The 27,531-nt window shown below is 41.4% G+C and overlaps 1 protein-coding gene across 1 annotated transcript in view; it reads right to left on the bottom strand.

The window, feature by feature from the left end:
- Positions 1 to 27,531, bottom strand: part of ccdc149a (coiled-coil domain containing 149a) — a 136,045-nt gene that overhangs the window by 94,983 nt on the left and 13,531 nt on the right. The window contains exon 2 of the mRNA XM_060826638.1: positions 15,112 to 15,273. Coding sequence (XP_060682621.1) covers positions 15,112 to 15,273 — 162 coding nt within the window. The remainder of the gene's footprint in view (positions 1 to 15,111; positions 15,274 to 27,531) is intronic.

Genomic DNA, 27,531 nt, shown 5'->3' with positions numbered 1-27,531 from the left:
GGCAGTCACGGTCACCTTACCTCTGGAATTCAGCTCTTTTGTCCATGTTTGAACCAAGGCTGTAATGAGGTCAGGAGCTGAGTAGCACTGGCGGAGCCCAAACTAGGCATCACTAAGCAGGTTATTGCTGAGCAGGTGCTGCTTGACAGCACTGTTGATGGCACCTTCCTTCATTTTACTGATGAAATACAGTAGATTGATGGGATAATAATTGACCAGGTTAGATTTGTCTTGCTTTTTATCTACTGGACATATCTGTAAAGTTTTTCACATTGTTACATAGATGCTTGTGATGTAACTGTACTAGAATAGCTGCAGTACAAGTCTTCAGGATTATCACCAGAATGCTGTCAGGGATCATAGTCATTGCACTATCCAATGACTCCAACCATTTCTTGATATCATGTGGAGTGAATTGAATTGGCTGAAGACTGTGATGCTGGGGACTACTGAAGGAGATTAAGATGAATCAGCCACTTGGCACTTCTGGGTGAAGATTATTACGAATGCTTCAACCTTATCTTTTGCACAGATGTGCTGGACTTGCCATCACTGAGGATGGGGATATTTGTAGAGCCTCCTCCAGTGAGTTGTTTAATTGTCTACCACCATCCATGACTGGATGTGGCAGGACTGCAGAGCTTAAATCTAATCTGTTGGTTGTGGGATTGCTTAGCTCTGTCTATCACTTGCTGCTAAAACTGTTTTGCACGCAAGTCATCCTGTGTGGTAACTTCATCAAAGTGACCTCATTTTTAGGTATGCCTTGTGCTGCTTCTAGCATGCCCTCCTGTACTCTCCATTGAACCAAGATTGATCACTTGGCTTGATAGTAATGGTTGAATGGGCAATATACTGGGCTATGAGGTTGCAGATTGTATTTGAGTAAAATTTTGGTACTGCTGATGATCCACAGCACCTCATAGATGCTCAGGCTTGAGACATTAGATCTGTTTGAAGTCTGTCCCATTTAGCATGGCGGTAAAACCACACAACAAGACATCAAGTATTCTCAATGTGAATACAGGACGTTGTCTCCACAAGGACTTTGCTGTGCTCACTCTTACCAATTGTGTCATGGATTATTGTATCAACTGCAGGCAGATTGGTAACAATGACAAATATGCTTTGCCCTTTTGTTGATTGGCTCACCACCAGAATTGTATTCAATATTCCAAAAGTGGCCTCACCAATACCACAGACTTAGCAATGTCCTTTCGGACTCAAGCAGTTCAATAAGTAGGGCTGCCGCTGAGCTCCTCTTGGTAATGGACATGGAAGTTCCCCATCCAGTGTAGATTCTTCATCCTTGCCATTTTTAAAATGCTTTATCCTAGTCCTGTTCAATATGGAGAAGCATTGATTCATTAGATGAGCGAGGATGGCACATGATAATCAGCAGGAGGTTTCATTGCTCAAGTTTGACCCGATGCTATGAGTCTTCATGAGGTCCAGAGTCAATTTTGAGGACGCTCAGGGCAGCTCCCTCCTGACTATGTACCACTCTACCTCCACTTTGGCTGGGTCTCTCTACCAGTCGGTCTGCAGTTACGTCAGCCAGAGCAGTTAAGAATGGCAGATGGGCAGCATTGTGGTACAGTGGTTAACACTGCTGCCTCACAGCACCAGGGTCAATTCCAGCCTTGGGTGATTGTCTGGGTGGAGTTTCTCCCTGTGTCTGAATGGGTTCCTGCCAGTGCTCTGGTTTCCTCTCACAGTCCAAAGGTATGCATTTTGGTGGGTTATCCACCATAATTACAGTTTGTAGGGTCAGAGCTGGTTTAGTTGGGATGCTCTTTCAACACTGTAGGGATTCTATGATTCTTTCCCAAGAGAACATTAGTGAACCAGATGGGCTTTTAGAATTACAGAGTCATGGTGATGTACAGCTTGGAAACAGACTCTTTGGTCCAACGTGTCCATGCCGACCAGATATCCCAACCTAATCTAGCCCCACCTGCCAGCACCTGGCTCATATCCCTCCAAACTCTTTCTATTCATATACCCAACCAGATGCCTTTTAAATGTTGCAATTGTACCAGCCTCCACCACTTCCTCTGGCAGCTCATTCCATACACGCATCACCCTCTGCATGAAAAGTTGGCCCTTAGGTCCCTTTTGTATCTTTCCCCTCTCACCCTAAACCTATGGCCTCTAGTTCTGGACTTCCGCACCCCATTTATACCATCTATGCCCCTCATGATTTTGTAAACCTCTATAAGGTCACCCCTCAGCCTTTGACACTCCAGGGAAAACAGCCCCAGCTTATTCAACCTCTCCCTATAATTCAAATTCTCCAACCCTGGCAACATTCTTGTAAATTGTTTTTGAAAGCTTTCATGTTTCACAACATCTTTCCAATAGGAACGAGTCCAGAATTGAATTCAATATTCCAAAAGTGGCCTCACCAATATCCTGTACAGCTGCAACATGACCTCCCAACTCCTATACTCAATGCTCTGACCAACAAAGGAAAGCATACCAAATGCCTTCTTCACTATCCCATCTACCTGCGACTCTACTTTCAAGGAGCTATGAACCTACACTCCAAGGTCTCTTTGTTCAGCAACACTCTCTAGGACCTTACCATTAAGTGTATAAGTCCTGCTAAGATTTGTTTTTCGCAAAATGCAGCACCTCGCATTTATCTAAACTAAACTCCATCTACCACTTCTCAGCCCATCTGGTCAAGATCGCGTTCTAATCTGAGGTAACTTTCTTCACTGTCCACTACATATCCAATTTTGGTGTCATCTGCAAACTTACTAACTATACCTCTAATGCTCACATTCAAATCATTTATACAAGTGACGAAATGTAGTGGACACAGCACCAATCCTTGACCAATCCACTGGTCATAGGCCTGCAGTCTGAAAAACAACCCTCCACCACCATCCTCTGTCTTCTACCTTTGAGCCAGTTCTGTATCCAAATAGCTAGTTCTCCCTGTATTCCATGAGATTTAACTTTACTAACCAGTCTCCCATGGGGAACCTTGTCGAATGCCTTACTGAAGTTCATATAGATCACATCTACTGCTCTGCCCTCATCAATCTTCTTTGTTACTTCTTCAAAATACTCAATCAAGTTTGTGAGACATGATTTCCCACGCACAAAGCCATTGTGACTATCCCTAATCAGTCCTTGCCTTTCCAAATACATGTACATCCTGTCCCTCAGGATTCCTCAGGATTGTCCACCACTGAGGTCAGGCTCACTGGTCTATAGTTCCCTGGCTTGTCCTTACCACCTTCCTAAAACAGTGGCACACATTAGCCAACCTCCAGTCTTCCGGCACCTCACATGTGACTATCGATGATGTAAGTATTTCAGCACGGGGCCCAGTAATCACTTCCCTAGCTTCCCAGAGTTCCAGGGTACACCTGATCAGGCCTTGGGGATTTATCCACTTTAAACGGGCGGCACGGTGGTTAGCACTACTGCCTCAAAGCATGAGGGTCCCAGGTTCAATTCCAGCCTTGGGCAACTGTCTGTGTGGAGTTTGCACATTATCTCCGTGTCTGCGTGGGTTTCCTCTGGGTGCTCCGGTTTCCTCTCACAATCCAAAGATGTGTAGGTCAGGTGGATTGGCCATGCTAAATTGCCCATAGTGTTAGGTGCATTAGACATAGGGAAATGGGTCTGGGTGGGTTAATCTTCAGAGGGTCGGTGAGGACTGGTTGGGCTGAAGGGCCAGTTTCCACACTGTAGAGAATCTAATCTAATCTAATTTTATGCATTTCAGGACATCCAGCACCTCCTCCTCTGTAACATGGACATTTTTCAAGACGTCACCATCTATTTCCCCACATTCTGTACCTTCCATGTACTTCTCCACAGTAAACATTGATGCAAAATACTTGTTTAGTATCTCCCCATCTCCTGAGGCTCCACACAAAGGCTGTCTTTCTGATCTTTGAGGGGCCCTATTCTTTCCTATGTACCTTTTTGTCCTTAATGTATTTGTAAAAACCCTTTGGATTCTCCTTTACCTTATTTGCCAAACTATCTCATGTCCCCTTTTTGCCCTCTTGATTTCCCTCTTTAATATACTCCTTCTGTAAAAAGGCAGTATATTCCTACTGCCTTTATACTCTTCTAAGGATTCACTTGATCTATCCTGTCTATATCTAATATATGCTTCCCTCTTTTTCTTAACCAAACACTCAACTTCTCTAGTCATCCAGTATTCCCTACACCTACCAGCCTTGCCTTTCACCCTAACAGGAATAAACTGGACTTTCGTTATCTCATTTCTAAAGGCTTCCCATTTTCCAGCCGTCCCTTTACCTGTGAATATCTGCCCCCAATCAACTTTTGAAAGCTCTTGCCTAATACTGCCAAAATTAGCCTTCGTACAATTTAGAACTTCAACATTTAGATCTGGTCTATCCTTTTCCAACACTATTTTAAAACTAATAGAATCATGGTCACTGGCCCCCAAGTTCCAACAATTGGCAATGATTTTATGATCATCACCAGACTAAGTTATTACTGAATTCAAATTCCACCATCCTGTGTGGTAGGATTCAAGTGCAGGTTCTCAGAATATTACCTGAATTTTTAGATTAATAGTCCAGTGATAATACCCCTACGCCATCACCTCTCCATTTCTGTTGTAGTCTGAGACTAGTAAGTAATGTGACATCTTAAAAGGGCAATGTGCTGTTTTCTTCAATGTGGAGTGTATGAATTGGGCAGCTTTCTCTGTGTCTAATCAGAGCTGTAAGTGTAGAAGAAGGATAGTGAGAAGAAGTGGACATCAACTGTGTCTATGGGAGGAATGAGCAAATCTGCCCACAAAATTTCCAGAAGAAATTCAAAACATGAAAGAAAAGAGTTATCCGCAAATTGTTTAATTGGCAGAAGAGTGAGCATGGGGAAGAATCCATGGGGACTGCTCCTTCAGTCACAGTTTCTGTCCCATGCTGGTTGCTCCAGCTCCTCCAAAGACAAATTCCTCCAGAGGTTCCACTGATGCTGCTCAGCCAGGGATAGAATTTATAATCGCATGAGCAGCAGGGCCAGAACAGCGGGAACTTAAGACTGGAGGTCAATCCGCTGCTGTGATGTGACCAATCACTTCAACTAGCTGTTAGACAACTGACACGTCATGTTTCCTGACTCGCGGATCACAATCACTGAAGAAGTACATTCATCTAAAAACCTTCCTCTGAACACAATTCTTACTTACCCTTCTCTTTTAAGATACAAAAGCCCCCAAACGCAAAGCTGACTTCACAATTTTTATCTGAAGAGAAATTTCCTTACAATGCTTCATCACTGTGTGGTGTTGTTTTCGATATAAGTCAACTAACAAAATCCTGAGGTTACCATTGACCAGAAACTGAACTAGTTTTTTGTAAATTTATTCATGCGATCAGGACATTGCTGGCTAGGCCAGCACTTACTGCCCGATCCCTAATTGCCCAGAAGCTAATTAAGAGTCAACCATGCTGCTGTGGGTCTGGAGTCACATGTAGGCCAGATCAGGTAAGAATGGCAGTTACCTTCCCTAAAGGACATTTCTTAAAAGATATTACTAACATGTGGCTACAAGAGCAAATTAGATGCTTGAGATCCTGCAGTGTATAACTCATCTCTGACTATTCAACACCTGTCCACCGTCTGCAAGGCAAAGTCAGGAATCTGATGAAATGCAACCGACCTGGTTGAATGAGTGCAGCTCCAACATTACTCAAGAACATTGACACCATTCAGGGCAAAGCAACCTACTTGATTGTCATCACATCTACAAACATCCACTCCCTCCACCACCAATGCTCAGTAGCCCCAATAAGTATCATCGATGAGATGCACAGCAGAAATCATCAACGGCTCCTTAAATAGAACTTTCCAAACCAATGAGCACTACCATCTGAAAGGTCAAGGTAGCAGATGCAAAGGAACACCACCACACCTGCAAGCTCTGCACTAAGCTACTCATCAGTCCTGACCTGGAAATATATCGAAGATCCTTCAGCCTCACTGGGTCAAAACTCTGGAAACTCCTCTCTAACAGCATTGTGGATCTGCCATAGTGCCCAGTGTGCTCATAAGACCTAAAGTATCTCAACTGTTTAAATGGCTATTGGTAAAAACTATTTTTCAGTCTCTATAAAAATTTAGCATTCTCTTCTGTAACAAATTTCCTGTCCTGATGAGAGAACCACAGAAGGAAAACCAAGCAAATTCCTGAATCCACCTCATAATCCTTTAAGAGGATAATGGTCTCCGTCCTCTCCATCACACATACACAATTAATAAGTTGTGTATTGATTTTGTTAAATTAAATAATTTTGCATTTAATTCAACAAAATTAATACACAAATATTCCATCACAATCCTGATCTGTACCATGTAGACAGTGGACAGAATTTGTAGAGTCAGGAAATAAGCTATACACAAAACAAATTCCAGCTCTTCCAACAATAATATTTATTTGGCTGATCCATTCAGTTTCTGGATAATGGTAACCCCACCACACACACGCACACATAGTGTCGATAGTGTGGGATTCAGCAATTATAATGGCATAGAATGTCAAGAGGAGATGGTTTTCATCTCTTGTGTTGAAGATATGATTTTCCTAGCACTTACTGTTATTGTTGCTTATTACATCAAACCTGGACATTGTCCAGGGCTTTCTGCATTTGGACATGGACTGTTTCAGTACCTGAGGAGTCAGAAATGGTGCTGAACAGCATGCAATCATGAGCAAATATCCCCACTTCTGACCTTATGACGGAATGAAAGTCATCAATTGATCAGTTGAAGGTGGTTAGGCCTAGGACACTATCCTGAAAAATTCCAGCAGCATTGCCTTTGGGCTGAGTTGTTTGACTGCCAATAATCACAAACTTCCTCCTTTGGGCTAGGCGCAGCTTCAATTAGTGGAGATGTTTCCCCACACCCAAAGGAATCCTATTAACTTCAATCTTGCTAAGGCTCCTTGATGTCACATTAGATTAAGTTCTGTAAAGGTCATTCACTCTCACTTCATCCTTGAATTCAGCTCTTTTGTCAATGTATGGACCAAAGCTGCATTGAGATTTGGAACTGAGTGACCTGATACAACCCAAACTGTGCATCAGTGAGCAGGCTGCTATTGTGCAGGTGCCATTTGATAGCATTACCAACGGAACCTTCCATTTCTTTGATGATGATTGAAACTAAATTGACAGTGCAGTATTTGGCCTGCATTGTTTGCTGCCAGATAGAGCAAAATTATGCATGTCAAAAAGGAATAGAGAAGGAATTAGAAAATAGGAATGAATGAGGAAAACATTTATAGGAAGAGACAGTTTTGCTCCATGAGCCACATCAATAGAAACTAATCTGTCGAAGGATTTCAATAGATTTTCTTTCCCTTCACAGTTACAAAGACTTGTATTAAAATAGTAAAATACATTACTGCTAGTTTACTTGTCAATTTGGACACTTTTTTCTATTCTACTCTCAAATACAACCCAACTATATTAACAGGCAGAGTGTAACTGGTGTAGCATACGTACGAATTGATTGCACCCAATTTTACAAATGTATGATATATACTCGGCTCCAAAGGAGAAAAAGCATCTTTCCATGATATGAGCAGAGCTGATGTTAATAAAAGCATGGCAGTGTGCAGCATGATCAGAATTCTTATGACTCATTTGAGTGCAGTACAAATTTACTGCATCAACATACCAGAATTACTATCTTCCAGCTCCAGCATGAAAACCATTTATATATTAATCACACAATTTGAAATCCAACAGTTGTAGATAAATTGTTCTCACTGAGCACCATTATCATATTAAAACAAAGGAAAAAATGTAAGATTTTCTCTTTTCCAACTTTTTTTTTTAAAAGGGAGAATAGTTGGGGATGTAAAGAATGAGCCACAGAAATACATTGCAGCTTGCGATCTGCATGGCAATACATTTATACGGTATTATGCAATTGCATCAATGTGGTAAACAGTGAAGAAACAATTAAGAAAAGCTGCTGTATTTCACTGAAGCACACAAATATCATACAAGAGATGAACAAGAAGTAGAAATCAAGAAATATAACATCTATCAAGGGGAGAGATGCGACTGTGGAAGGGCAAATGCAGCAACATGGATAGAAGTTAATATTGTTAAATGTGACATATTCTAATTGGGCATCCCTGTCAACTGCCAGCTCACGTAAAGCTGAAGTGGAACAGTACCAGGAACAACCAAAAGAGAAGGTAAAAATATTACCAATCCTAAAGTGACAATCTCTGTTAACTACCACAAGTGAACAGAATACAAAAGCAGGTGCTGCATTGCATTTAGTATGCAACAGCCAACCACAACTCAGCAGTGAACTGAAACCGGGTGAATACTTAGGTACCAGTGATTTTTTGATACAACAAGTTTTGACACTGTAATTAAAATCAAGGCCAAAAGTAATAATATAATCTTCTGAGACTAAATCAGTAAGCTTTCCAACTATGAAAAGAGTATTCAGGAGGATTAAGAAAGTTTTAGATCGTGCATCTGTTTAGAATTAACTACAGAGAGCACCCATGTTGCCTGGATTGAGAAACACATTCAGACGACAATGACAGACTTTGACCAAAAAGTGTAAAAAAGGTCAAAGGAAAATGTTTTAAAGATATGCAGAGCTAAATAAAACTCGGGTCCATTACCATACAAATATCTTTTGAGAATAATTACAATGGGTATGGAAGAGGTAAGATTTCAGACAGCCAGAGGTGGTGCAGTGGTTAACACAGCTGCCTTACAGCATCAGTCACTTAGGTTCAATCTCACCCTTGGGCAATTGTCTGTGTGGTGTTTGCCCATTCTCCCTGTGTCCAAAGATGTGCAGGTTAGGTGGATTGGTCGTGCTAAACTGCCAATAGTGTTGAGGGATATGCAAGTTAAAGGGATTAGCCAAGGGGAATGCAGGGTTACAGGGATAAGGTAGGGCAGTGGGTCTCAGTGTGATGCTCTTTGAAGGTTTGGTGTGGACTCCATGGGCCAAATGGCCTGTTTTCACACTGTGGAGAGTCTTTGACCCTATATATAGAAAAAGTGCAGACTGAGCAATATCAGATCAAATGTGTTTTTCAGACTTTGCATGCTGAGGTAGAAATCAAAAGACAGCTGGTTACCAATCCTATGCCAGTGGAAATAGCTTTTTTTTTCCTTTATCATTATTCAAACCCATTCATAACCAGAAATTAAATTTTAAGATAAATCTCTCACAAATTATTCCTCTTATCCTTCATTTCTTAGACATTCATTGTATTCATGGATCTCTCATTACTATTGAATTGCTACCGAATAGGGCATGTTTTAAACTGCTTAAACTGATTTATTCAGTTTAATTGTCATGGATCTGATGAACAAAAACCTAATTATATGGCAAAATAATTTTGTGTTAAAAATGTACCCTTTTTTCCTATGTCTCCTTGTAAGTTCTTTTCTTCCTGCAATTTTGATGGTCATGGGAATAATTTGGTGTTAAGAATGACATTCTGAAATAAATTCTGCATTACCAATAAATTTGTGGGGCCTGATCACCAGTAGTGTGGCTGAAGTTAACGACACAAAAGCTGACAAGTTTCACCACCATCATTAGAAGCTTGTCGTTCTGCAGAAGATGGGCAAGAACCACAAAGCATAGAGGGGAGGTAAAGATTGAGACAGCATAGAATCATAGAGTCATAGAGAGGTACAGCATGGAAACAGACCCTTCGGTCCAACCCATCCACACCGACCAGATATCCCAACTCAATCTAGTCCCATCTGCCAGCACCCAGCCCATATCCCTCCAAACCCTTCCTATTCATATACCCATCCAAATGCCTTTTAAATGTTGCAATTGTACCAGCCTCCACCACTTCCTCTGGCAGCTCATTCCATACACGCAGCACCTTGTGTGTGAAAAAGTTGCCCCTTAGGTCTCTTTTATATCTTCCCCCTCTCCTCCTAAACCTTTTTTGAAGAAGTACAAAGAGGATTGATGAGGGCAGAGTGGTAGATGTGATCTATATGGACTGCAGTAAGGTGTTCAACAAGGTTGCTCATGGGAGATTGGTTAGCCTTCTTCACTATCCTACCTACCTGCGACTCTACTTTCAAGGAACTATGAACGTGCACTCCAAGGTCTCTTTGTTCAGCAACACTCCCCAGGACCTTACCATTAAGTGTATAAGATTTGCTTTCCCAAAATACAGCACTTCACATTTATCTGAATTAAATACCATCTGCCACTTCTCAGCCCATTAGCCCATCTGATCAACATCTTGTTGTAATCTGAGATAACCTTCTTCGCTGTCCACCACACCTCCAATTTTGGTGTCATCTGCAAACTTACTAACCATACCTCTTATGCTCGTATCCAAATCATTTATATAAATAATGAAAAGTAGTGAACCCAGCACCGATCCTTGTGGCACTCCACTGGTCACAGGCCTCCAGTCTGAAAAACAACCCACCATCACCACCCTCTGTCTTCTACTTTTGAGCCAGTTCTGTATCCAAATGGCTAGTTCTCCCTGTATTCTGTGAGATCTAACCTTGTTAACCAATCTCCCATGTTGAACGCCTTACTGCAATCCATATAGATCACATCTATCACTCTGCCCTCATCAATCCTCTTTGTTACTTCTTCAAAAAACTCAAGCACATTTCTTTTTAATCATTCTTTGGTGTGTGCGTCACCGGCGAGGCCAGCATTTATTTCCTATCCCTAATTGCCCTTGTTCAAGCAATTACACTATGGGAAAGGGAGTTCTAGAATTTTGACCTAGCAACAGTGGACGTAGAGGGATGTAATATTGCATCTGTTGCTCCTGATGCGGTCTCCTTTACACTGGGGAGACTGAATGCCTTCACGCAGAGAGCATAGGGAACACCTCCAGGACACCCCCACCAATCAACCCCACCGCCCCGTGGCTGAACAGTTCAACTCCCCCTCCCACTCTGCCAAGTACATGCAGAACCTGGGCCTCCTCCACCGCCACTCCCTCATCACCCAACGCCTGGATGAAGAATGCCTTATCTTCTGCCTTGGAATCCTTCAACCCCAGGGCATCAATGTGGACTTCACTGGTTTCCTCATTTCCTTTCCCCCATATTACCCCAGTTCCAAACTTCTAGCTCAGCACCATCCTCATGCACTGTCCCACCTGTCAATCTTCCTTCCCACGTATCCGCTCCACCCTCCTCTCCGATCTATCACCTTTACCCCTTCTTCCATCGACCTACTGCACTTCCAGCTACCTTCTTCTCAGCCCTGCCCCCTCCCATTTATTTCTCCACCCCCGAGGCTTCCAGCCTCTTTCCTGATGAAAGGCTCCTGTCTGAAACATTGATTTTCCTGCTCCTCAGATGCTGCTTGACTTGATGTGCATTTTCAGCACTACTCTAATCTTGACTCTAACCTCCAGCATCTGCAGTCCTCACTTTCGCCTATAATTTTTATTTGTTAGCATCTGGACAGTTTGCTGGCTGCAGAGACAACATGACTATTTAAAGAAAGTCAGGAAAAAAGTCTTTTAAAAATTCTGATCAGTCGTTTTAGAATACTATACAAGTAATTTGGTTGGGCTTTGTATGGTTTATTGGTTGATTATTACTAGTTTCTGTCAGTCTGTCCAATTTTGAGCCAATCAGCAGAGATGGTTGATCATTTGAGACAGATAGAAAAATGTGACAAAATCTGCCATTCAAAAGGCACATGGGGGGAGGTTGCTTTACTCAACATGACTCCAAGTGAGATGTTCGTCTGGTGAACTAGCACAGGCATGATGGGCCATATGGCCTCCTCCTGTGCTAACCTTTCTGTGAGGAATCTGCCATGAACTCTAGACTTGACCAACATTAGGCTATTTGTTCATGAGGGAAAAAAAATCAGTTCAGAGTAGCTTATGACAAATCATCAAGATTTATTTAAAGAACACAATAGCCAGCCAGGAAACTCTGAAAATGAATTACAATTTGTTGGAATTCTTTGAAGCATTAACTAAATTGATTGTAGAGAATAATCCATTACTGCCATTCTGCTTGAATCTTCAATAGGCATTTGATGCAGGTTTTATACATCTGGCTCTCTAATAAAACAATGGGGTTATTCACAAAAAGCATCAACGGCTAAATGGAACTAGAATGTTCTAACTCTATGCTGATCTTTGGCCAGATCAAATATGAAATATAGGATAATATAGGCCACATTGCAGCTGAACAGGAACATACCTGCCTATGACTTCAATGGATAGAGGAACCTCCCATTATTTAAATATCATGGGTGGATGGCCAAACTAGGTATGCATTGTGAGTAATTAACTGCCCTAGAAATTGCAGTGCAGTGCACCAGTTTACTGGTACCAATCTCTACCCAGAGACATTGTTTGTAAAGATCATGAATTATCAGCAACAACATGTGCAAAAGAGATGTAATTTATGAAGAAAGATTCATACATTTAGAAGAGTTTGCATTAGAGACAAGATTGCAATTACAAATAATCCAGATTTTAAAAAAACTAACATATAATGAAGAAGGTACATGTAGATAGGTTATTTATTTTGATTGCCAATTCAAAATTGGATGATACAATTGATTCATATTTCATAAAGCCAAAACACCTACCAAATTCATTGCAGGTTCTGAGTTCTGATTTGCACGATTTCCAAACCTAGTTGGTTATCGCCTGAAGCCTTTTGATAACGTGGCATGACAATGCTCAAGGAAGTAATCCCATTTTTCTGTACTTTCTTCTAAAGTGAACTGCAGAAGGCCACATTTGTGGCATGGTCCAAAAACTGCAGTTGGATGTGCAATCTCCAGCTACTATGGATTTTATTTCCATTGCTCTAATGTGATCCACTATTACATTTCTGGGTTGGATCATTGACGACACAACAGAGTCACAGAGTCATAGAGATGTACAGCATGGAAACAGAGCCTTCAGTCCAACTCGTCCATGCCGACCAGATATCCCAACCCAATCTAGTCCCACCTGCCAGCACCCGGCCATATCCCTCCAAATCTTTCCTATTCATATACCCATCCAAGTGCCTCTTAAATGTTGCAATTGGACCAGTGTCCACCACATCCTCTGGCAGTTCATTCCATACACGTACCACCCTCTGTGTGAAAAAGTTGCCCCTTAGGCCTCTTTTACATCTTTCCCCTCTCACCCTGAACCTATGTCTTCTAGTTCTGGACTCCCCGACCCCAGGGAAAAAGATTTTGTCTATTTAACCTGTCCATGTCCCTCATAATTTTGTAAACCTCTATAAGGTCACCCCTCAGCCTCCGACGCAGCAGGGAAAACAGCCCCAGCCTGTTCAGCCTCTCCCTGCAGCTCAGATCCTCCAAGCCTGGCAACATCCTTGTAAATCTTTTCTGAATCCTTTCAAGTTTCACCACATTTTTCCAATAGGAAGGAGACCAGAAATGCAGACAATATTCCAGTAGTGGCCTAACCAATGGAGCCACAACATGACCTCCCAACTCTTGTACTCAATATTCTGACCAATAAAGGAAAGCATATCAAACACCTTCTTCACTCCTATCTACCTGCGACTCCACTTTCAAGGAGCAATGGACCTGCACTCCAAGGTCTCTTTGCTCAGCAACAATCCCTAGGACCTTACCATTAAGTGTATAAGTTCTGCTGAGATTTGCTTTCCCAAAATGCAGCACCTCGCATTTATCTGAATTAAACTTCATCTGCCACTTCTCAGCCCATTGGCCCATCTGGTCAAGATCCTGTTGTAATCTGAGGTAACCCTCTTCGCTGTCCACTACACCTCCAATTTTGGTGTCATCTGCAAACTTACTAACTGTACCTCTCATGCTCACATCCAAATCATTTATGCAAATGACAAAAAGTAGAGGGCCCAGCACCGATCCTTGTGGCACTCCACTGGTCACAGGCCTCCAGTCTGAAAAACAACCCTCCACCACCACCCTCTGCCTACTACTTTTGAGCCAGTTCTGTATCCAAATAGCTAGTTCTCCCTGTATTCCATGAGATCTAACCCTGCTAATCAGTCTCCCACGGGGAACCTTTCGAAAGCCTTACTGAAGTCCATATAGATCACATCTACTGCTCTGCCCTCATCAATCTTCTTTGTTACTTCTTCAAAAAATTCAATCAAGTTTGTGAGACATGATTTCCCACGCACAAAGCCATGTTGACTATTCCTAATCAGTCCTTACCTTTCCAAATACATGTACATCTTGTCCCTCAGGATTCCCTCCAACAACTTGCCCACCACTGAGGTCAGGCTCACTGGTCTATAGTTCCCTGGCTTGTCTTTACCACCCTTCTTAAACAGTGGCACCACCTCCAGTCTTCCGGCACCTCACCTGTGACTATCGATTAAATATCTCAGCAAGAGGCCCAGCAATCATTTCTCTAGCTTCCCACAGAGTTCTCGGGTACACCTGATCAGGTCCTGGGGATTTATCCAACTTTAACCGTTTCAAGGCATCCAGCACTTCCTCCTCTGTAATCTGGACATTTTGCAAGATGTCACCATCTATTTCCCTGCAGTCTATATCTTCCATATCCTTTTCCACACTAAATACTGATGCAAAATATTCATTTAGTAAGTCCCCCATTTTCTGTGGCTCCACACAAAGGCCACCTTGCTGATCTTTCAGAAACCCTATTGTCTCCCTAGTTACCCTTTTGTCCTTAATATATTTGTAAAAACCCTTTGGATTCTCTTTAATTGTATTTGCCACGCTATCTCATGTCCCTGTTTTTGCCCTCCTGATTTCCCTCTTAAGTATACTCCTACTTTCTTTATACTCTTCTAAGGATTCACCCAATCTATCCTGTCTATACCTGACATATGCTTCCTTCTTTTTCTTAACAAAACCCTCAATTGCTTTAGTCATCCAGCATTCCCTATATGTACCAGCCTTCCCTTTCACCCTAACAGGAATATACTTTGCTTTAATGTTAATGAAAAGGAAATCCAACCTTGGTTCGGCGCATAAGTATGCCCTAAAAGCTCAATAAGTCTGAAGTAACACTACATCACAAATAACATTTTCCTAATCGTTTTTTATTTTAAATCCACTTTACATTACAATTGGGATGTAGACTCATGTATTTAAATAGAAACTTACTATTAGTTCTCTGTACTTTTTCTTTAGTGATTGATGGTGCTCGCGAAGCTGATTAGCCATTAGTTTGTACTGGTCTCGTTCTTGTTGGCATGTATCAAGCTCTTTGGAGAGGATCAACAGAGCTTCTTTCTTGCTCTCCAGCTTTCTTTTGCATATCAAATACTAAAACAAGGGAAATAATTAAAGTTAGACCAAACAATGATGTAAAACCACACAAATTTCAGACTTAGTTATTTTTAAAAAGACAATTTATTTCTTCTTCAAATTTCTACCATCTATTGAAATTTTATGAAATATATATTAACATTTAAATAAGCAACTCAAATTTCCTTATGGAGCTACATTTGAGTGCTACATCAAATGACAATGACTTGTTTGCAACAGTCACATTACCACAGAAAATCTACAGACTTGAATTTTAATGAGCTTTTTTAGTATTTACCTACAAAACACCCTGAGTCAGAAAGTATCTGGATACATATGCACCTATAAATACTAGGATGCATCGCCTAATGCTACCACTGAACTTACTTATTGTGCACTTAACAGGAAGAAATGTTTGGGGAAAGGTACTTTAATTTTAGGCTCATTACTGAGCTGCCTGCCAACTAAGGAAGCATTGAGGAGTAACACAATGACTAGGCAATGGGAGAGATGAATGCTGAGAAATGTGAGGATCGCTTTCTTGAACAAGTCAAACATTGCACCCAACTGTCACTCTTTGTAAGATGTGGTTGGGGTCAGTTATATATATTTTAATGTTTACTGCTTTTTTTGATTGCCAAGGCACCTAGGCTAGCCTTCCCAACCTTCCTCCTAATTTCACATAACAGACAAGGCTCACCAGCACACCGATATCTCTTATTAAGACCAGGCAGATGAACTGAACAGTTGCTTTGTATTTGTCTTCACTATAGAATATACAAGTAACATCCCAAAGCCACAAAAAGTCAGCAAATGGAATGCAAGGTGGACCTCAAGAAAATCACAATCACCTGAGAAGTAACACTGAATAACATTGTAAGAGTTGGGGACTGACCAGTGCTCAGGTCCTGATGGACTTCATCCTAGAGTCTGAAAAGAAGTAGCTAGTGAGAAAGTTGAGACATTTGTTTTAATTTTCTGGAAGTTCCTTGATTTGCCAACTTGATTTGATCAGTTTGGAAGATAGTGGATGGAACTCCTTTCATCAAAAAAGGGAGAGAGACAGAAAGTAGGAAGGTAGAGGCCTGCTAGCTTAATACTGATCATAGGGAAAATGCTAGAAGCTTTTATTAAACAGATTTTAATGAGGGCACTTGGGTGAGGTCAAGTTAATCAGGCAGAGTCAACATAGTTTTGTGAAAGGGAATACATGAACGACAAATCTCTTGGAGTTCTATGAGGCATTAACACATGCTTTGGATAAACAGGAGCCAATGGATGCATTGTACTTAGATTTCCAGATGATGTTTCATAAGATGCTACATCAAAGATTACTGCAGAAAATAAAAACTCATGATGTAGGCAGTATCATATTAGCATGGGCAGAAGATTGGCTGACTGACAGGCATTCTCACTTCGACCTGAATCAGTTGCAAACTTGAAAATATTATATTTGGTCCCCATGTCCAAACTGTCGACACATTATAAGCAGCTGGATACCCCAAGTACAGATCCTTGCTGTCCCAACTATTTGCACCTATCAATGTAAACAAGACCTATTTGTTTTTACTTTCTTTTAATCTGTTAGCCAATTATTAATTCATGTGAGTACATTACCTTCTAAACCAGATGCTTTAAAACTGCTAACCGATCTCTTGAGCAGGACTTTATTAAAAGCCTTGTGAAAATCCAAACACTCTTCATCTATTGACTCCCTTTATTAATTTTGATAGTACCATCCACCAAATATTCCAAAAGGTTTGGAAAACATGATTTTCCATTCATAAACCCATGCTGACTGCATCCAATCAAATAATTTTTATCCAAGTGTCCATTTATAACATCCTTTACAATGGATTCAAACATTTTCTTGATTAATGGTCTAGGTCTGATGGATTTGTATATCCCTGAATTTCCCGTTGCTCCCTTCTTAACAGTGGGATGATGTTTGCAAGTTTCTAAAATCATTCCAAAGTCTATGGAATTTTGGAAATTGATTACTAAGCATCAACTACCTCCATACTAGGATGTAAACTATCAGGTCTCAGAGACTGATTGACTTGCACTAATTTCTACATTACAAGTGTTTTACTATTAATATTTTCCTTCACCTCCTTATTCTCCTTCATCATCTGATCTCCAATTCTGGGCGAATAAAACAGAGACAATGTAATAACTTAACTTCTCGACCATTTTTCTACTTACTTTTGTAAAACTCATTCATAATAGGTAGAAATGTGGATTTGAAGTTACAATCAGATCAGCCATGATCTTACTGAATGATGGAGGGCCTACTCCTGCCCATGATCCATTTGTTTGCATGACCATGAATGCTGATGAAGTGGGAAAACCCTTTGTGGATGTACATCCCCCCCTACATCAGTGCTTTTATAATGGTTGGTTTAAGACAGAAACCTTCCTGAAAGATCGGGATCTGATCAATCTGGGATTCCCATGTTTTACATGTACCTTGTCTTTAAGAGGGTTCACCTTTCACAAATCTATATACTGGGTGCATAAAATGTTCTGAATGTGCCTGGTGGTTATGTAAGGTGCACACATCGAAATCAGTTGCTGTAATGATCGCTTCATAACTTATAATAGGTTTTACTGTTTTAAATAAACGAACCCATAGACTTAATCAATCTACGATGAGTGACTCACTGTTAGACCACTGTCATTAATATGAAACTCCACAAATTCAGCTTGTGCCAAGATTTCTTGGAATTTGCATCAAAATGTGAAGCATTTAGATGTACTGGTTTAAAGACAACTACTTGTATAACATTGTGACTAGTGGAGTGCCACAAGAATTGGTGCTGGGTCTACTTTTCATCATTTGTATAAATGATTTGGATGTGAACATAAGAGGTACAGTTAGTAAGTTTGCAGATGACATCAAAATTGGAGGTGCAGTGCACAGCAAAGAAGATTACCTCAGATTACAACAGGATCTTGATTAGAAGGGCCAATGGGATGAGAAGTGGCAGATGGAGTTTAATTTAGATAAATGTGAGGTGCTGCATTTTGGGAAAGTAAATCTTAGTAGGACATATACACTTAGTGGTAAGGTCCTAGAGGGTGTTGCTGAACAAAGAGACCTTGGAGTGCAAGTTCATAGCTCATTGAAAGTGGAGTCACAGGTAGATAAGATAGTGAAGGAGGCGTTGGTATGCTTTGTTTTATTGGTCAGAGTATTGAGTACAGGAGTCGGGAGGTCATGTTCCGCTTGTATAGGACATTAGTTAGGCCACTGTTGGAATATTGCATGCAATTCTGGTCTCACAACATCTTTCCAATAGGAAGGAAACTTGAAAGGGTTCAGAAAAGATTTACAAGGATGGTGCCAGGGTTGGAGGATTTGAGCTATAGGGAAAGGTTGAATAGGCTAGGGCTGTTTTCCTGGAGCGTCGGAGGCTGAGGGGTGACCTTATAGAGGTTTATAAAATCATGAGGGGCATGGATAGAATAAATAGACAAAGTCTTTTCCCTGGGGTGAGAGAGTCCAGAACTCGAGGGCATAGGTTTAGAGTGAGAGGGGAAAGGTATGGAATGAGCTGCTAGAGGAAGTGGTGGTGCCTAGTAGAAATGCAACGTTTAAAAGGCATCTGGATGGGAATATGAATAGGCAGGGTTTGGAGATATATGGGCCGGGTGCTGGCAGGTAGGATTAAATTGGACTGGGATATCTGGTCGGCATGGATGAGTTGGACCGAAGGGTCTGTTTCCGTGCTGTACATCTCTATGACTTTATTTATTTACTTGATCTACTCATGTAAAGTCAATATTTTAGACTTTTTTTAAGATTAAATTTATGATGTCAGCTACTACGTGGATAATATTTTTGAAAGACTGAGATTCATACTACAGTCCAAAATACTTTATCATTTGCAGAAGCTCCATTGATCTTTCAACAAATAAAGAAAAAAAAAGAATTACGGTATTTCGATGGTGCACCACCCAGCACTTCCCTTAAAATCCTAAATTCCATCCTTATGACTGTATTTCACGGGTGCTACAGGAGATCTGAGCTCAGCTGAGCTGCACACAAAGAGAGGTTGTCACTTGACTGTGACCTGATGCGTCTTAAACTTTTGCGCCAAATTATGTGAATTGTACATCAAAACACACAATGGCACAAAAAGACATTTATTTCCTCATCGTAACATTTATATACAGGATAATATCTTGCCTCAGAAATGTTTATCTGTTTTCTGTGAAGTATTAGGTTCGATGTTTACACAAGATATATGGAAAATTCCAGATTTTTTGACCAAAAGTAGAGGGCTGACTTTTACTCAAATATATGTGGTAGATGTTTGCTTTTTTCAAGTGTAAGCCCCTTCACCAGCGAGGGTGCAGGAGAGGAGAAAAAGGCTTCACTAAATTAACTCTATGCAATGCCCTTGTACAGAAAAGGGCAACGATTTGAGATTTTACATTTCCAGCTGACTATGTGAAAGTTGATAAATTCCTTGGTTAAATTTTACAATCTACATAATTTATGCATACTGCTTAAATGTTTTGCTAATTAAGTCTTCATTCTGACTTAATAAACTGGGAGTGATTTTATCACAATTGTGAAGTTATCATCCACCAAATGGATGGAGAATGTTTGCAACCTTTCTCTACTTTTCACTGGTAGCAGAACAGTAACAATGGAATAATACTGGGGTTCAGAAAGATACTTGAAAACTGTTTAAGTTTCAAATTTGTGAAAATGGCAGAAGAGCTGCGTTGTAATCACTCTTGGATATCCATAATTCTTTATTCAAACACAGTAAAATATTCTGCTAAATGAACATCAATTTAGTTGACCAGTGACTGTAACAGAGTCTCATTACCATTTCTACATGGCTATAAAGTTAATTTAAATAGAGGACTAAGACAGCAGAAAAAAATCTATACTTACAAAGCTTGACTGACTAGATAATACACTATATGGTAATGCATGCAAGGTACTGAATAATTTCAATACTGCAATGGCATTTCCTACAATATAGTTGTCACTCATTTGATCGATACTGCGTCATGCATTCACTTCTAACGTAGAGATGTGTAACAGACCTTCAATTATTTCACCTCATTACAATCTGAGGCAGCTTTTGTTTTATTCATTCATGAGATGTGGACAACAACGATTAAGCCAGCGTCTGTAGCCCCACTCTAGTTTCCCCTGAGATGATGCTAGTGTGCTGCTTCTTGAACCACTGCAGTAGATATGCAGTACATCCACAACATTGTTAAACAGGGAGCTCCAGGATTCTGACCCAGTGACAATGGAGGAATTGCAATAAGGTTCTCAATTAGGATGCTGAGTAGCTTGGATAGGAACTTGCAGGTTGTGGTGTTACCATGGAGCTGCTGCCTCTATGTTTCTATGTGGCAGTGATCATGGGTTTGGAAGTTGCTGTTGAAGGAACCTTAGTGTATAGTTACACTGCCTCTTGTAGATGTGCAGATGGTACACCCTACTTTTGGAGGGAGTGAAGGTTGAAGGTTTTAACTTGGGTGCCAATGAAGAGGGCTGTTTTCTCATGGATGGTTGAATTTCTTGAATGTTGTTGGAGTTGCATTTATCGAGACAAATGGGAAGTATTCCATCAGGCCCAGACTTGTACCTTATAGGTGGTGGACAGCCTTTGTGAGTCAGGAGTCGCTGCTGTATTCCTAGTCTCTGACCTGCTTTTGTAACCACTGCATTTACATGGATAGTCCATTTCAAATTCTGGTCAATGATAAGTCACAGGATGTGGACAGTGGGAGATTCAGCTATTGAATGTCAAGTAGACATAGATAGAATGTCTCCTATTGCAGTGAACACTGCAACCAAATGAATGGCACACATGGTCCATGCCATTTATTAGTCCAAGCCTGAATGTTTCCCATATCCTGCTGCAATTAAATAGAGACTACCTCAGTATCTGAGGAATCTCATATGATGCTGAATAGTGGTGCAATCATCAATGAATATCCTCAATTCTGACCTTATTGTGGAGGGAAAGTCATTGGTGAAGCAGCTGAAAATAATGGAGCTCAGTACACTACCATGAGGAACTCCTACAGCGATAATATGGGACTGAGCAAACTGGCTGCTAAAAGCCAGGTTGACCGTTCATATTTAGGTATGCCTGATGCTGCTCCTAACATGCCCTCCTGCACTCTTGATGTACTTGGTAATTAGCCAGAAGTTTCTTTGCCCATGTTTGACCAGATACCATGAGTCTTTACAGGAGTTCAGAGTCAATGTTGAATGTTCACAGAGCAACACCCTCCTCAACTGTATATAACTGAGGCACCTCCACTTTTGTCCTATTAGTGGGACAGACCACACCCAGGGATGTTGATGGTGTTACTGACAAGTTCTTTCTTTATTCATCAATGGGACAGCTCTCCAAATTTCCGTGTAAGCCCCTAGATGTCAGTAAGTAGGGCAGTACAAGGTTGACAGGATTTGCCAGAGTGTCATTACCGGTGCCTTGGTCGATGCCAGTAGTCTGTCAGATTTTATTCCTTTTAATATCAATCAATCAGTCACTGAGCATTTATGACTACTGTGTATCAAAATAACTTTAAATCAATTGAAAGTTATTTTTCTGGGGTTACTAAGAGATTCGGTGACATCAGTTATCTTATCTAATTTTGCTCTTCCTGATGCAACGATGTATCATCTGGAAATTTCCCTCCAACTGAGATATCCTGCTGAATTCATGGGACCGCTTCAAATCCAACTGTTATTTCTTTCATCAATGAGTCACCACCAACACAATCACTCCTCTCCAAAGAAGCAAATAAATTCTATCTCATTGCTTTATTTGGTATGGCATTAAAAACATAGCTTAAATTTCAAATTACAAATGCCCAAGCAAACAAATAAATCAGGACTGTAAGTAGGCCATTTAGCCCCTTTAGCCTGTTCTGCCATTCAATAAGATCATGGCTGATCTAACTGTAAACACGAATCTATATTCTCATCTAACCCGGATAACTGTCACCCTCTTGCTTAACAAAAACCCATCCATTTCTGTTTAAAAAGTGTGCAAGGACTCTCATTCCACTACATTTTCAGAAAGACTCATAACCATCAGAGAGAGAAAAAAAATCACCTTACCTCTATTTTAATCCCTGATTTGTAAACAGTCTTAGACTCTCCCATAAGAGAAAACATTCTCTCCATATGTATTCTGACAACAACCCTCAGGACCCTATCCATTTCAATCAAGTCACCTATAATATTTCTAAACTCCAGCAAATACAAGCATAGCCTGTCCAGGTTTTCCTCATAAGACAACCCATCTAATCCAGGTACTGGTGTAGTAACCCTTCTCTGAACAGCTTCCAATGCATTTATATCTTGGATCATTCGGGTATGTTTAGCGGTAAGGATAAATTATACAAGAGGGACGGGTTGCACCTTAATAGGTGGGGGATCAGCATTCTGGCAGGTAGGTTTGCCACTGCAACACAGCTGAGTTTAACGGGGGGAGGGGACAAATTGGAAGTTTAAGAAGGAAGTTAAAGGGAAAGTTAGAACAAGAGAAGTCAAGAAAGACAACGGAATCAATGGAGCAGAAAACTCAAAAAAGGATCATGCCATAAGGTCAAGTGAAACAGGGATTGATAGGAAGGGTGAGGGGAGTAACAAATTAAAAATATTATACATGAATGCACGAAGCATTAGAAATAAGGTGGATGAGCTTGAGGCTCATTTGGAAATTGGCAGTTACGATGTTGTGGGGATAACTGAGACGTGGCTTCAAGTGGACAGGGCCTGGGAAATGAATATTCAAGGCTATCATAAGGACAGACTGACAAGCAGAGGGGGTGGGGTGGCCCTGTTGGTAAGGAATGATATTCAGTCCCTTGCGCGGGGGGTCCTAGAATCAGGGGATATAGAGTCAGTATGGATAAAGCTGAGAAATTCTAAGGGTAGAAAGACCCTAATGGGAGTTATCTACAGGGCCCCAAACAGTAGCCTGAATGTAGTGTGTAAGTTGAATCAGGAGCTGAAATTGGCCTGTCGCAAAGATATTACTACAGTTGTTATGGGGATTTCAACATGCAGGTAGACTGGGAGAATCAGGATGGTACTGGACCCCAAGAAAGGGAGTTTGTGGAGTGCCTCCGAGATAGATTCTTAAAACAGCTTGTGCTGGAGTCTACCAGGGAGAAGGCAATTCTGGATCTGGTGTTGTGCAATGAACCGGATTTGATCAGGTACCTTGAAGTAAAGGAGCCATTAGGAATTAGTGACCACAATACAATAAGCTTTAATCTGCAGTTTGAAAGGGAGAGGGTAGAATCGGAAGTGACAATATTTAAGTTGAATAAGGGGAACTATGGAGCTATGAGGGAGGAGCTGGCCAAAGTTCAATGGTGCAATACCCTAGCAGGGATGGTAGTGGAGCAACAATGGCAGGTATTTCTGGGTATAATGCAGAAGATGCAGGATCAGTTCATTCCAAAAAGGAAGAACGATCCTAAGGGGAGGTAGGGGTGGCCGTGGCTGACGAGGGAAGTTAAGGACCATATAAAGACAAAAGAGAAAAAGTATAACATAGCAAAGATGAGTGGGAAATCGGAGGACTGCTTTTAAAGAGCAACAGAGGATAACTAAAAAGGAAATACACAAAGAAAAAATAAGGTACAAAGGTAAACTGGCCAAAAATATAAAGGAGACTAAAGGCTTTTTTTAGGTATGTGAAAAGAAAAAAAAGGTTAAGACTAAAATTGGGCCCTTGAAGACAAAAATGGGTGAATTTATTACGGGGAACAAAGAAATGGCAGAAGAGTTGAATTGGTACTTTAGATCTGTCTTCACTGGGAAGACATGAGCAACCTCCCAGATGTAATAGTGGCTGAAGAACCTGAACTGAAGGGAATTTATATTAGGCAGGAAATGGTGTTGGAAGGCTGAAGGCTGATAAGTCTCCGGGACCTGATGGTCTGCATCCCAGGGTACTGAAGGAGATGGCTCTGAAATCGTGGATGCATTGGTGATCATTTTCCAATGTTCAATAGATTCAGGATCAGTTCCTGCGGATTAAAGGGTGGCTAATGTTGTCCCACTTTTTAAGAAAGGAGGGAGAGAGAAAACAGAGAATTATAGACCAGTTACTCTGACCTCAGTGGTGGGAAAAATATTGGAGTCAATTATAAAGGACGAAATTATGACATATCTAGATAGCAGTAACAGGATAAGTCAGCGTCAGCATGGATTTATGAAGGGGAAATCATGCTTGACTAATCTTTTGGAATTTTTTGAGGATGTAACTCTGAAGATGAACAAGGGAGATCCAGTGGATGTAGTGTACCTGGACTTTCAGAAAGCCTTTGATAAAGTCCCACATAGATTAGTGAGCAAAATTAGGGCACATGGTATTAGGGGCAAAATACTGACATGGATTGAAAACTGGTTGGCTGACAGGAAAAAAAAGAGTAGTGATAAACAGCTCCCTTTTGGAATGGCAGGCGGTGACCAGTGGGGTACCGCAGGTATCGGTGCTGGGACCGCAGCTTTTTACAATGTACATTAATGATATAGATGAAGATATTAAAAGTAATATTAGCAAATTTTCTGATGACACAAAGCTGGGTGGCAGGGTGAAATGTGAGGAGGATGTTAGGAGAATACAGGGTGATCTGGACAGGTTAGGTGAGTGGACGGATGCATGGAAGATGCAGTTTAATATGGATAAATGTGTGGTTATCCACTTTGATGGCAAGAACAGGAAGGCAGATTACTACCTGAATGGAGTCAAGTTAGGCAAAGGGGCAGTACAATGAGATCTAGGTGTTCTTGTACATCAGTCAATGAAAGCAAGCATGCAGGTACAGCAGGCAGTGAAGAAAGCTAGTAGCATGCTGGCCTTCATAACAAGAGGAATTGAGTATAGAAGCAAAGAGGTCCTTCTGCAGCTGTACAGGGCCCTGGTGAGACCACACCTGGAATATTGTGCACAATTTTGGTCTCAAAATTTGAGGAAAGACATTCTGACTAGTGCAGCGGAGGTTCACGAGGTCAATTCCCGGAATGGCAGGACTATCTTATGCTTGGAGCGACTGGGCTTGTACATGCTTGTGTTTGGAAGGCTGAGAGGGGATCTGATTGAGACGTATAAGATTGTTAAAGGATTGGACACTCTGGAGGCAGGAAACATGTTTCCACTGATGGGTGAGTCCCGAACCAGAGGACACAGTTTAAAAATAAGGGGTAGGTCACTTAGATAAGAGATGAGGAGAAACTTCTTCACCCAGAGAGTGGTGGGTGTATGGAATGCTCTGCCCCAGAAGGCTGTGGAGGCCAAGTCTCTGGATACTTTCAAGAAAGAGTTGGATAGAGCTCTTAAGGATAGTGGAATCAAGGATTATGGGGATAAGGCAGGAACAGGATACTGATTGAGGATGATCAGCCATGATCATAATGAATGGTGGTGTTGGCTCGAAGGGCAGAATGGCCTACTCCTGCACCTATTGTCTATTGTCTATATCCTTTCTAAAATAAAGGTGACCAATTCTGTTCGTGCTACTCCAGATGCAATCTTACCAGTGTGCTATATAACTGAAGCATATATAACTGAAAATCTGCACTGCTGTATTCAATTCTCCTTACAAAAATTGATAACATCCCATTAGCTTTCCAAATTACTTGCTGTTCAGCATGCTACCCTTTTGCAATTTGTGCATACTGACACCTCAGATTCCTCTGCAGCTCAGAGCTCTACATCTGTCATTATTTAGATAATATGCTTCATTTTTATTCTAAGGATAACTCGACCCTAAAGGTTAAATCTGATTTCTCTCCACAGTATCCAAAGAATACAGTTCGTCGATTTATCTGCAACAAACCCAAACAAGCAGATAAATTGGTGAACTGTATTCATTGGGTACAAGCAGACAAAACACGTCCAGAAACCCTAGCCACTCTCCCCTACATCAAAGTCATCTCAGACTACACAGACCCCTTGGACCATGGTAGCCCACAAACACACCAACACACTAAAAAGCAGCTAATGAACTTGAAAGACCCCACACAGACAAGTAAAACTAATACCATTTACAAAATACCATGCAAGGACTGTAACAAACACGACATTGGATAAACTGGCAGAAAACTAGCCACCAGGATACATGAACACCAACTAGCCACAAGACGACATGACCCTCTCTCACTCGTATCCTTACGTACAGATAACGTAGGACATCACTTCGACTGGGACAATATATCCATCTTAGGACAAGCCAAAAAGCGACATGCATGAGAATTCCTGGAAGCATTGCATTCCAACTGGAACTCTATCAACGAACACATCGTGTTAGACCCCATCTACCACCCCCTGAGAAAAAGAACAGGTAATGACATCACCACAGGAAATGACAACACCAACTCAAAGAAACCCAAACATATCAATAGAAAGCAGGAATCATGTATAGTGCTTCACCTGGGGCCCACTGAAGATGTTACCTAGTACGGTGATGAAACATCTGGAAATGAACCTTCCAGCTCAGTGAGCATACCTACATCCAGAACTTCAACCTGAGCCACAAATCTTCTCAAAACTCGCTAATCAATGATGAATCCTGCAGGCTGTTGTGTCGAGAGTGTGGTGCTGCAAAAGCACAGCAGGTCAGGCAGGATCCGAGGAGCAAGAAAATCGACATTTTTGGCCAAAAGCATTTCATCAGCTGTAAGCTGCCCAAGTGGAAGATGAAGTGTCGTTCCTCCAATTTGCAATCTGACTCACTGTGGCAATGGAGGAGACCAAGGATGGTCACGTCAGAAAGGGAGTGGGAAAGGGAATTAAAATGGGCGGTGATTGGGAGGCCTAGTCAGCCCCTGCAGACCTGGCTGAGACGCTCGTTGAACTGTTCCCTAAATTACGTTGGATTCCCCGATGTAAAGAAGACCACATCGGGAGCACCTGATGCAGTAAACTAGGTTGGAAGAGAGGCAAGTGAATCGCTGTCTTACCTGCAAGGACTGTTTGGGGCCCTGGATGGAGGTGAGGGGATGGTGTACTAGCTGTACTGGCAGCTTTTGCATCTTTTCCGGTTGCTGGTGAAGGTACCTAGGGGTTCAGCAGGGTTGGTGGGGAGAGTGGTGCAAACCAAGGACTGTCAAAGGGAACGGTCCTTACGGAAAGTGGAGAGGGATGGGGAGGGGAAGAGATGCTTGCTGGTCGGCTCTAATTGGAGTTGGCGGAAATGTTTTGGATGCGGTGCCTGGTGGGTTGGTAAGTGAGGAAAAGGGGGACTCTGTCTTCATTGCATTTGGGG

The sequence above is a fragment of the Hemiscyllium ocellatum genome, chromosome 1 (assembly GCF_020745735.1).
Source record: "Hemiscyllium ocellatum isolate sHemOce1 chromosome 1, sHemOce1.pat.X.cur, whole genome shotgun sequence".
NCBI classification, from domain to species: Eukaryota; Metazoa; Chordata; class Chondrichthyes; order Orectolobiformes; family Hemiscylliidae; genus Hemiscyllium; species Hemiscyllium ocellatum.
Note: the sequence above shows the minus strand (reverse complement) of the source record. Positions and strands in the feature narration are given on the sequence as shown.